Below are 13,002 nucleotides of genomic sequence, written 5' to 3'. Positions count from 1 at the left end.
TAGAGCACGTTCGCACATGCGCACTCTTCAAAAACGGTGCTTTAAATCTCTTGACAAACTAAAAGACGTAAATGACATTTGTATGTATTCTAAATAAAAGACACAGGTTGTACTGAATGTCAGCTTGCTTATTTTGCTCAAGATGAGGATTTATTAAGTCCACATGTCATGCAAACTAGAAACTCTGCTTCTAACCACAGGTCGAGAGCTGTCGTTCCAACCACACAACTTTGCTATGCTGTTTACAAATGTTCGTTAGAACGATGGTTTCGGGAAACACTGACTCGTTGAACTATGCTGATAATGACGGAACTTGCGAACATAGTTGGCTAACGATGCTTTTGGGAAACGCACCCCTGTTTGTCAAAAAACAGTAGGTACTAATTTGGCCAGGGTTTTTTACACGGGTTTGGGTGAGAAAAAAAACACTGACATTATGGCTCTAAAATCCACGACTTGCCCCTGGAAATGTTTAAAATACCGTACTGTACGAGCCCATGCGAAACGATCAGCGTCCGAATAGGGCTTAACTGACAGTAGCCTATGGTTTCACTGGCCTTTAAAAGCGCTCCGTGGACGGCGCCGTCTTTTAGAACAACTGTTCGCTGTATCGCTACCATAGTTTGAGCAAACTCCCCACCACCATCATTCCCTTTTAAATAGACTATTAAGCCTTTAATGGTTTGAGAGCTGATGTACCTTTGGATAATATAATTAAAAATTTACCAACAATCAGTGTAATGACAGTTTTATTCTTTGCATGAAAACACTTGAATTAGCCTAACTGAATACTGTCTGGGTGTATTAAAACTTTAGAATTATATTCGTATAGACCTGCAACAGTGATGGTAAAGGTAAAGCTAAGAGTGGTCCAGACCAACCATTCCGAACGTATGACTTACAGAAGGCATGCTTAACTAAGAACGTTTTGGGAAACACGTATTAACGATAAGGTACAGCTTAAGGTGTAACTTAAGAACCACGTAGCGTTAAGAAGGCCCTGGACCTTACGTGTTGATGTTCAACATCAAATATCTATATATTGTACACATGTCAGCAAGAAACCTCTCTTTTTGTTCAGAGACAGAAAAAAAATCTTTAGTTAGGCAAATGTAACAAAGAAACTGTAAACACCTAGATCTTAATTTGCACCTGGAATCTAAATTTGTACCTGGAATTAATTTGCACCTGTTTTTTGACCATTCATAGCATTCATGCTAGCATTCATAAGAGGTACACTGAAAAAAGTACTTGGGTTTTTTTTGGGTAAAAAAAAAAAATAATTTGTTACAACCACATTTTTTTTTTTTTTTTTCTCAAATTATAATTACAGTTTGGTTTAAACCTTACATTTCGATTTAATATTATTTAAAAACTTTTTTTTTCATAAAGACAAAAACATTCTTGCTGGGTAAAATAATTATTTATTATAAAGACCATATCATACTTAATATATTTTCTTTAGACTGTAGCCAAAATGTTGCTTAATATGTAAACGTTTTTGAATATTTGATTAGCTATAACATTAAAAAAAATATATTTTCACTTAACATGTTGTTAGTCAATGTTTAATATAAATATTAATAAAGACAGGAATATTCTCTTCGATAAACCTTAATTTTTATTAGTAAATATTTTGCAAAATCTTTTCTGTTATGGACTAATTAATGAATAAATAAATAATTAAACATCTATAACCCATAATAATTTCTGCAGATAGTAAAGCTAGCAAGTATGTGTTCTACACATCAACACTCTGAATTTGAGCGAAAATACTATTTAAATAAAAAATATTTTTACAATAGTGGTATTTGGCAAACTGAACAAAACCATGTTTTTTCAATTAGACCAATATAAAAATGTGTAACACTTTATTTTGATGGTCCCTTTTGAATATTTTGTTTGCTATTTGTAACTTTGCCACTACATGTTAACTAACTCTCATTACAGTGTTACAGACATGTAGGTGAAACGTTACTTATAGTGAACAGAAGGGACCATCAAAATATAGTGAAACCTAAAAAGGCACTTTAAAGGGGCTATATGTAAGAATGTTCATGTAATAATAATTTGTTTATTGCCATTGTGTGAACAGCTTCTAACGAAACTTGACAAAATTAGACCTTCCTCGACTTCTTAAGTTGTCTATGAAAGCCTGTAGACTGATTTTATCTGAAGGATTCTGAATGCTTTTGCTGGGAAATCAAAAGGATGTGACAGTTACGCGCGCTTCCAAGAGCCTTTCTTCTGTTCAGTGAACTTAATGCTTATACAATGTTCAGGAAAATCCCAAAATCAGAATCAGAATCAGAAAGGGGGTTTATTCGCCATGAATGTGTGTTTCTGGTGGGGGTGGGGGGGTCTGTAGAACAGGACAGTCTAATTGTCTTTCAAATCGACAGTAGAACTCATTCAGGTCGTTAGTGGTGTGGGAGGCTCTGGACTTGTCGTTGGTAATCTGCCTGAGCCCCCTCCATACAGAAGCAAAGTCGTCAGCAGAGAACTGATGTTGAAGCCTCTCTGAATACAGTCGTTAAGCCTCATTCATAGCTTTGCGAAACCTGTTTTTCGTCTCCTTAAATCTGTCTATGTCCCCATACCTAAATGCTTTCTCTTTCTCTACCCTCAACCTTCTGAGTTTACCAGAGAACCAGGGCTTATCATTGTTAAAATTCACCCTGGTGCGTGTTGGAATACAGCAGTCTTCGCAGAAACTGATGTACGACGTCACAGCCTCTGTATGCTCATCCAGACTATTGGTAGTAGACCTGAACATGTCTCAGTCAGTAGAGTCAAACATTAGGACAGTAGAGTTCTTTAACATTAGCTCCCACTCACATTCAGTCTCTTGTATGTTACGTGTGCACGAGTGCGAGCACAAGAAATAATTTGCTGGCTGCAGTTCACTTAGCGGCCACCGGTGTCGCTAATAACAGGGGTTTCTGAATTCTACATGTGCCAGAGAAACAAGTGCGCAGCCATCTCTATAATTTTGTCTTCGAACATCCTTTTTGCAGTAGATCTGTATATTTCTATGGCATCGCTGTCGAAGAGTATTTAGCTGGTGAAGTGGATTTACTTATTGTAGAGTTAACGAAAGTTATAATGGGCATTGATTTGTTTGAAGCGGATGTCATAACAAACGTCAGTAGACCGGGAAGTTTTTAAAGCGAGTGTTTCATTCATAAATCCGTAAGACCTAACCTTCATTCTGTGTAAATATAAATTGGAAGACAGAACACCAATTGGAGGGCAGTGCTGAAAAGGGGCGGGGCTATAATAAAATGCAACCTTTTGTACATTTCATTGGTTTAAGGAAATTGCTTGAATCAATAAAGCATGTGAAGGTGGTTTGGTGGAAGTGTGTTTAAGTATAACCCATTCTAGCCTTTGAAAACAGATTGAGTGCTTTTGTTGACCCCGTCTTGTCCTTTATATTGACTGCAGTAGCCTGCAGTGTGCTTGTGGGTGCAAGCGTTTCTCAGGTGCAAGCTGGGGTGGATATTTTTATACAAAGCAGGGAATTCAAGCAGCCAGAGCACTGACACTGTGCCTTTCACCCGGCATTTGCTACTGTATCACAGTGTGACCTCTGCCTTTCCTTTAACCTACAACCTGGTAGACTTTTTATTATCTTTTGGCATTTTTTTTCCATCTGTTTGTTATTCACAGTGTACCCTGACACAGATAATACATTTAAATAATTGTGGATGCTTTTGAGCTTTTTTAAAGTGAAAGATAACCTGTGCTACCGTATAATTTCCTCCGCCTGCTTAGACAGTGAGGCAAAGAAGGACTCCTTTCTTTCATAAAATAAACGCAAAAAACAAATCCTTTAAATAATACTTAATTAGACATTAGGTGACGTAGCACACTTTCATCCCGGTACTGTTGTTCCAAACACTGAGCCAGGAAAAACAAAAACCCTTGTCTCGCTAATACATGCGTTACCTGAGCTACCTACGCTACCTGGCTCCAAATAAACGCTTGTGAAGTAAAGTTGTGTTAGACTGAGGTGGTAACCATAGCAACAGTACTCAGCTTGAGCGCTTTCCATTAGCATCAGTATGGGACATACAGTAGGTACCGTCATTATTTATTACTTTATTACATATTTATGCATCACATTTATATTACAAAAACTTTGTTTTTAAAAGGACATTAAGTAGATATTATAGATTCCTTTAAAAGTTAAGGGAAAATATGCACATTTGCTCATAAAACAATAACATTTACCTGAAACAAGCTTTATCCCATTTAGCAGTTAACTTTATGCAGAATAAAAGGTTATGGAATCATTTATTGAGTCTTATTTGTTGTCTATCATTTCAGTGGATATTCCAGGTAATATATATAGGCTAAATATTACCTGGAATATCCATTTATGCATTGCCTATTTTACCCTCTGTTGACTTAGTTGAGTATCATAAATCTAAACTCTAATAATCAGGGTTAAGGATTGATTTATTCAGGATGAGCAATGGTAACAGGGATGCTTGCTTTAGCAAGAACCACTAAAAACCTGTATGATCTTCCTGTTTATGGGAAAATACAATTACATCGCATCATTACTTTGATGTTCAGCTGTTAGAAACAATCATGTAGATGCTTTTATGATTATAGGAAGAGCTGATAAATGGAATAACTCTCTCTCTATCTCTTCCTCTGTCTCTGTACTGTCTCTGTGGTTCTGGGCGCAATAAGCTACCTAAATCCCCCATCCCTGGATTACAGTTCTGAGGGGATTTAAGTGTCAGCTTGACAGGTGTTGCACAGTCAATAAGTTAGCATCTTTACTAGTACGGCATCTCACAGCATGCCATCGGAAAGACTGCCGATGCTAAAACTGGTCTGATGTCTGCAAGACTATCCATCAAATCCCGTGGGTTTAGACGTTTAGTTTGTGTTCTTGCCGTCAGATTTTCTCGGGAAACGCTGCTGGATGGAGGTTTGCCTAGAGCTTTGTTTGAAAGAGTGATTGTAGGGATATAAAGGCAGGAAGTCAGAAGAAGCAGAGCGCGAGAAAGAAATCAAGGACACGCTAGTAAGTCGACAAAAACTCAAGAGTGATGTGCGCCGCCGTCATGCCTGCCAGTTCGGTCACTTCTGCCGGGATGCCCCCAACATTAGCGCTTGAAATGAAGCCAGTGCCTGCCGCTAACCGGGCAACACCTCTAGCCCGAGTGTCAACCCAAGTGGCAGCAATTGCCTGTTCTAAGGCTCTCCAGAAGCTGACCCTGTCACGACTCATGGCGGGATTCTTTTGGACTGGGGATAAAACTGTGTATGGATCCACATGGAGGCTAGGCTTATTTGGTAAGCGACCAATTAGATAAATCGATTTATTCCTGCCAGTTTTGTATTTCTTTAAATGATTTATTGAATTGTTTCAGTTTAATGAATCTTGACCACTTGTCTATTCATGACCTATTTCCTGTATTTGGTGGGCGTGAAGACTGCAAGTGTGTTTAGAACTTTTCATTACACACTAACAACATAGTGTTGTAAAACTGTAAGTAATGTTTTTACGGAGCTTTATTTACACATTTTGATTTTCAATGCACTTTAAAATAAACTTCTAAATGTCTGTTCAGTAGTCCCAGACAACACGATTTGTGATGCTTCTAATTAAGTGATAAAAAGCAGTTTCAATTGTGTTACAAAATACATTGTTCAACATGGTGGTTTGGTGGAAGTGTGTACATACTTACAATACATACTCATATCTGCACCAATAAAACACTTTATGTTTTACTACCAAATTATATGTAATATCTAATTAATTCAACTTTACAATCTTACCATTTTGGAGCAAATTAACCTGAATTATGGTATACGCTTAGCTTCAAATACTGATTTGAAGGATTGTGTCCATTAAGGTGCTTGAACTTTTAACCTTTTAATGCACACACTCTCAAGTGGCCAAATACCACAAGTGTTGGTATTAGGACACCCCCTTACTAATGCATCTGTGGGTGTACAATACATAGAAAAGGTTGGTAAATGGATCTAGCTCCATAGAGTGACATCAAAACAAAATTATCATGTCCATTCATTCACATATTTGAATTTAATTCTTAAAAAAAAAAAGGTTTTCATCTAAAATGCTGTGTCTGAAATCCTCCATTCAAGTCTAAATTTGATTAGTTTGATTGAATCGCACATCCCACAGATCACTGACAGTTCTGTTATCTTCCCATCCTCATGTTGTTCAAAAGTTGCATGAACAAAATAGTGCTAAACTGTAAAAACTGCCATTTTTCATTTAATTAAAATGTTGATCACTGTCAAGATCAGTATTTTTTTTTCCTTCATTACGAAATATGAAATAGCAATATGCCATATGTTTGACTGGAATTTGAACCAGTATACCCTTGTAAAAAGTTCCATCACAAAATGTTATAAGTTTTAATATGCATAACGGTCATGGTCATATATTATCCTGTTAACTGTCAGTATCCCTGTTGTGGGTAACTTGGCACACTTTTTATCACATATTTTAGCATCATTCAAAAGCAGAAATTTTTTTTAATTAGACATTACATTACTATGGAAATGGTACTTTTAATGGTACCTTTTAGCTGGCTCAATTTTTGTGATATCACCTTCAAATTTGGAAAACAACTTGGTTAGTAATATAGCTTTGATTTTCAAGCAATTAAGTCCAATTTACTTTGTAAAATATGTATTTTTTATAAAATCGAAAATGTTTAGTTCAGTACATATGCTTTACAGTAAAATTAAACAAATAAAAAAACAACTTTTTTACATAAAATTGTTTTGAAGCTGCTTTCACTTCTGCAATAATCTGCTGATTTTTTTCTTCAAAAAGTGACCAACATTAGATGTGTATTCCAAAGCATTCATAAATTACAACCATTTAAAGCCACACCGCGGGACTTTTGCGGGCGCTAGGGGCACTAGACCTGGAACTTTCACGTCTAGCGCCCCTAGAGGCCAAAAGCGCCGCAGCACTGTCGCAAAAGTCTAGAAGACAGTATATCAGAGCCTATGGTCACGTGACGGCCGTAAAGCGATACGTTCTCCAGGTCACATGACCTGTTCGACGACGGTCCGTCTCCTCCAAACTTACATAGGCGGTATTTCAAGAGGGCAGCCCCGCTCGGAGCATTAATAGTGTCAAACGCTGTATATTGGCCTGAGGAATCATTTAAAATAACTCGTATGCGTCAACTCTTTAGGTCACAAAGTCCACGGTGTGGCTTTAAGTTCAGTTATACAGTATGCTCAGAAAGGGGGTGGACAGCTTACAGGTTATCCTGCCTAGGGCATCCAGTAAACCAGCATTGCAGCCCTCTAAAAGAAATGAAAAAAAATTAAAAAAAATTAAAAATAAAATAAAAAAATAGCAATTGAATGTCATTGCTGTCATAAAATATTAGTTGTTTACTTGCTCTCCAAAATTCTTTCCCAGTTGTTTACCACACACCAGTGTGACATTTGGCTTCATCAACGCAGTGAGACGTCAAGAAGGCTGATTTCTTTTGTGTGGCATGATGGAAAGGCACCTGTTTGTACAAGGAGTGACATATGGGCAATCCCTTTAAGCTTTAATTCCCTGATGGATGGTGCTTGAGAGGTTTACCTTACTTTTCTCTGGCACACATCCTGCAGACGAGCCACTTTGACCTACTATGTGGCAGCATTAGAGGCTCAACTCTGATAAATGGGCTTACAATGGCACCAATCAGTGCATCTTCTTTTGACATTTTGTTGCCAACAATTTTCTTGAGCCAACTAGAGTATATGAGTATTCAAGCTGGTCAATTAGCAACGTGGCTAGTCTATTTACCTAAATTTCCATTCAGGTTCCTCAAACGTTTCAACCATGAACCTGGTTTCCATAGCAACCATTTCAGACCCACTAGAGGAGTGTTTTTGATGAGGTACCACATGGGAAACGCTTGCGTTAGACTGCTTTTGCACAACATGGGATACATTCACCAAAGCACTCTTCTCTTTTTTTTTGGTGTCTACTGTTCTAACAATCAAAAAGCAGTTTGGCTTAACCCCTATTGATCCTGAACTTCCTGCTGTGTGTTCAGCAATAGAGATCGGATCAATTTAAAAGACCACAGCTCTTGCGGGGATATTAAGAGAAAAAAAAAAACTGCTGGCTGAATTTACGGTGCATTGAGCTGGCATTATCTCACAGAACTTTTGTTAAACCAGTCTACATTCTATTCAAAGGTTTCTCTGGCAAATCAGCCACAAAGGTTGCCGGATCCATTCCACATTTTTTAAATAAATGTTCTTCAACAGTTCTTTGTGTAACCTTATGATTGTATAACCTATTTGTATCAAGAACCATTTTCCGCTGCTACTGAGTTGCAGTTTAGTTCTTTGGTGAAAATAAAAAGCTCTTGATTTTACTTAATATTTCTTCAAATCAGCATATTATTATTATTATTATTATTGGGGTGGTTTAAACTCCATTTTGACTCTATTTACATTCTTAATGCACATGCCTGGTCTTATTGTAAATGATTCATCTGTGCTTGTTATTACTAAGAAAAGAAATGTTTGTCTTAACTTGAGGCTTCCATTTTGTGATGTTGCCTTTCAAAATTGTGCCTATAGTAATAATTCAGTGCACTTTAACATGAAAGCTGATGACAACAGGCTTGCATTCAGGTCCATTCTGGTATGGAACAGCTACCTTTCATAATCCAGTATTTCACAACAGATGAAGTCAAGCTCCTGCATTTTTGCTTCATCAATATCTTGTTTCACTCAGAGACATGTCACATTACAAAGGGAAAATCCATCCATCCATGTTCGAAAACGCTTGTTTTATGTACGGTCACAGGGATGCTGGATCCTGGATGAAGGGCCAGTCTATCGCAGGAATGCAATTTCATGTTAACCACAAAGAGATAGCCACTTAAAAATGTATTTTCTGTCGTCATTTACTCGCCCTCATGTTGTTCCAAACGCACATGCATTTCTCTCTCCTTTGAAAGAGGTGAACTGTCCTTTTAAAGCACCTTTATATAGATGGTTTTCTACAGAGCTAGAGATCTGCTATGAGATCAGGCTGTAAAACATTTCTGGTTCTAATTGGAACTAAAAATGGTGGATTTTTAGTAGTTGTCATACCGATGATACTGGAACTCTATGAGTAACTAGGATCACCGCTTAGCCTTAGACAAGGTACTTTAGTCATGCAATCAGTGAACAGTCATTCTGAATAACACATAAGCGTATACACCAATCACTCAAACCTGGATTTAGCGATCTGCTCAAATCTTCTTATATTACATCCTGTCTGTCGATGCTCCCCGCGTAATTATCAAATAAAGAGCCACCTCAGATGAGCTCTGCCAATATTAATACCACATTAATACTAAGAGATGGAAACATAGAGTAATGGCACACTATTGTGAACACTTCATTGATTATTATATAATAGTCTCTCAGCTCATCTGCTGTTTATGTAACAGCGGTCTGTTCTCTGAAGAAACTTCTTCATAAAAGCCAGATCTGTGTTGTCTTAAGTGTTACTTCACACTCTTTCTGTTCATAAGTGCATGAATAATGAAAAACAAAAAGCTTGCAGTTCTCTGTTCCTGAAGGCAATTTGGTGGAGTAAAGTCTCCTGGGATTTTGTTCTTGTTAGTTTTTTTCCTTGCACTGTTATGACACTTTAAGTGCCATGGTTATACTATGTTTCTGGATATGTAGCACAGTGATGCAATGTAAATGTCAAAGCATCACTGTCCCATGGTACTGCTACAGTTTTTTATAAGGAGAACAGTACATTTGAAATGTTGTTTATGTTGTAACATTGCTTGGTTATTTCAATAATTTCCATTTTCATGGCAGCTTTCATCACAGTGTTAAAACATTAGTCCAGACAGGTTTAAACATTTTACAACTGGGTGTCAATTGCGGAATGAGCCATCTGGAGAAAATTTAAGAGTGAGAGAATGTGGCAGTTATTTAGAATGCATGATTGTTTCCAACAAGCGGATGCTTTCACAAGTGCAGTATATGAACCGAGAAATTGTCAATCTTGCCGAACAATTGTTGTATTGTGAAGGAAGATGGATGTTTGAAAATTAATTTGGATTTTGATCAGGTACATAAAGGTCACAGTATTGATTGTATTTTGATGGATTGTTAGTCCTCTGGGTAACAGACACATACTGAAATGCTGAAAAATGCTTGAGTGGGGTTTACCTATAATATTATGAGTAGCAGTCAACTTAACCTCTGACATTTGAAATGATAAAAAATATCATTGGAGTATGTTCGCTCTCATACACCACAGATATTAGAACATTATCAAGTTTTATTTATAGTTTTGGGTGGAAAGTGAGTGCGATATCCAGCCAGCTAATGTTTTATTTTTATTATTGTTTCGTTCATTCATCTGTTCATGAATTGATTTCCTATTACTATTTTTTCATTGTATTTCTTTATGAAAAAAGTAGACAGTACTGTACAGTAGAAATGCCTGAAATCATCCCTGTCTCTTGTGTCTCTGTTAGTGGAGAAATGCATGAGCTCCATGCAGACGGGCACTCAGATGGTGAAACTGCGTGGAGGATCCAAAGGCCTGGTGCGCTTTTTCTACTTGGACGAACACAAGTCCTGCATCCGCTGGCGACCGTCTAGGAAGAACGAGAAAGCCAAAAGTAAGTCTCATTCTTATTACTGAGGTTATGCCTCAACTGTCAATGTACTGTACTGTTTTTATTAGCCCTCTCTATTACTGACCACTATGTAAATCTCAGATGTGGCTCTTCAATAGCTCAGATGACTTGTTGATATATTTTAGGCAAGTATCTATATTATCTCAGATGTTGTCTCTGAAGAATAGGGCTATCAAACTAATGTTGCAACACTAAGAGAATGGAGATCTCAGTCATATCTCACTTAAGTATTAGCTTTAAATTTGATGAGAACAGTTTGAGTTCATATTGAGATCTGAGAACTATTGAGCACTGTTGATTGCAGAATTTGCTATCAGGTAAATCTTAGCATAGTTTGAGATATTGTTTGAGATGTCCTCTGAAACTCTAGAGGAGACACATGATAGATTACTCTTTTCTTAAGAGAACAAAAATTAGAAGCGGGATACTTAAGAAAGAAGAGAAACTACATTGATTTCATTCAGTTTTCTTTCGAATGAGAATCATTCTACAATGAATACTTCTATCTATTACAGATGTAATTTGATTGCTTTAACTGTCATGCATATGACTAGAATAGATTATCGTGTCTGTGTCTTGACCTGCCTCTTTTGCCTTACTATTTCCTGGAGATGTCCTCAACTATCATGAGTTATTGACATTACGCCTCACAGGGGATGGTTACTTCAGTAGCACAGCCGATGATTCATGTCTAAATGACAGCGCTCATTGTGTCTCACGAGGGGGGATAAAGAGTCCCAACATTCCACCGCAGGATGGGGAATTAATCAGCTTCTTAAGTTGAGTCAATTATTCATCAGTCTTAACCGGAAAGATTTCAGTATGCACCAGTTGGTTCATAAAAAAAAAAAAAACGTGAGATTCATTAGATAACTTTGAGTCTTTGAGCCTTTGAGTATATATACTGCAACAATAAGATCATCTGAGTTTTACTACCTCCTCAATCTGCATTATTTAACAGCCTAGAGGTCTCCTAGTGGAAATCGCACACAGATGGTACTTTTCATGCTTTTTATACTCGTGTTGTATCTGCTATAGTATAGATAAAAACCTCTTATCTTTATACATAAAGTTTCACTTTAATTTTAAACATTTAATCCATCATAAACCTATACTTTTGAAAACAGTTGTATAACAACATTAAAACAAAAAGATGCTTACTGTCACATTATGTTCAGTTAGTTTCATTATCATGGACTTTTAGTTTGTTTTCATGTTCATCATGTGTTCCTTTGTTAAGTTTTTCTGCTCCTCATTATTAGTTCATATGTGTCAGCTGTGTTCTATTAATCATCCTAATTTGTGTTTGCTATATAAGTTGGTCCCTCACATTCATTCTCTGTCCGATCACTGTTACCCTACGTGTGTGTTACCCTGCTTGTTTGCCTTTCTTGTGGATATTGATCATTAAATGTTATGTTGGAACTTGATTCTTCTGTCCTCCTGAACCCACACGTGACAGATGATCAGACCGCCCAAAAAGGACGAACGGGTTAAGTTCGTCGTCCTGGCTCCTGGCTTTGTTTGGCCATCACCAGCTGCCTGGACGACTAGACCCTAAAGACCCTATTCCGGATTGGGGCAACGTTCCACCAGCATATCGACCTCCCAGACACTACAGGGCTGGACTGGAGGGAGACCGTCATTCGGTGTCTGGAGAGCGTCACGTCCCGATTTGGAATCCAGCCAGACCCAGAGCAAACTTCGACCCAAACAACCGAGGAGAAGACACAAGAGCTCCCACAGATCGAGCAAAACCATCCGCCTCGACGAATGAGCTAGAGCCCGAGGATAAGACGCCAGAGCTTGCCATCACCCCGGTAGTGGAGTGGCTAGCAAAAAGTGGGTATGCACTATATGCGGCACATAGGGGCGCAGCACCATGGGGGCGCCAAAGCGATGGTAAAAATAATTTTTCATTTTTTGGGGTATTTTCTATATGTAGCTGCTATTGTGCGTTTCTAAATCCTTTCTGCATTTCCTCAATGTTATATAAAATTTTAGAGGACTAACTGGCTAGAGTAGGCGCCCTCATAAGATTCAATCATAGAATTTTGACATACAGTAGAAGAGGAGGGGGAGTGGGGTAATATTGTGAAGCAGGCGGGGGCACCGTGATTGCTGAGCAAGCAATGAGTTGTCTTCGAAAAAGATGGATAAAGCAAAAATGCTGTCGAGGGCTAAAAATAGAAAAAGAAAGAGGGAAAAGGAGATGGCATGTCAAGGGATGCGACAGCAGTTAAATAAGTGGATGGTGAAAGGCAACAGGTAGTAATTAAAAAAAGTGTGACGTCTGTGCTTGGAGGCTTGCAAATATTCATGT

General features: G+C 37.8%; 1 protein-coding gene across 1 annotated transcript in view; it reads left to right on the top strand.

Annotated features, from left to right (window-relative positions):
* plch2a (phospholipase C, eta 2a) overlaps positions 1-13,002 on the top strand; it is a gene marked incomplete at its 3' end in the record, with an annotated part of 135,515 nt that overhangs the window by 81,806 nt on the left and 40,707 nt on the right. The window contains exon 2 of the mRNA XM_081348450.1: positions 10,515-10,661. Within this exon, the coding sequence (XP_081204576.1) occupies positions 10,515-10,661 (147 nt within the window). The remainder of the gene's footprint in view (positions 1-10,514; positions 10,662-13,002) is intronic.

Source organism: Scardinius erythrophthalmus (assembly GCF_964197995.2).
Source record: "Scardinius erythrophthalmus genome assembly, chromosome: 20".
In the NCBI taxonomy this organism is placed as follows: Eukaryota; Metazoa; Chordata; class Actinopteri; order Cypriniformes; family Leuciscidae; genus Scardinius; species Scardinius erythrophthalmus.
This window is presented reverse-complemented; position numbering and strand designations above follow the sequence as displayed.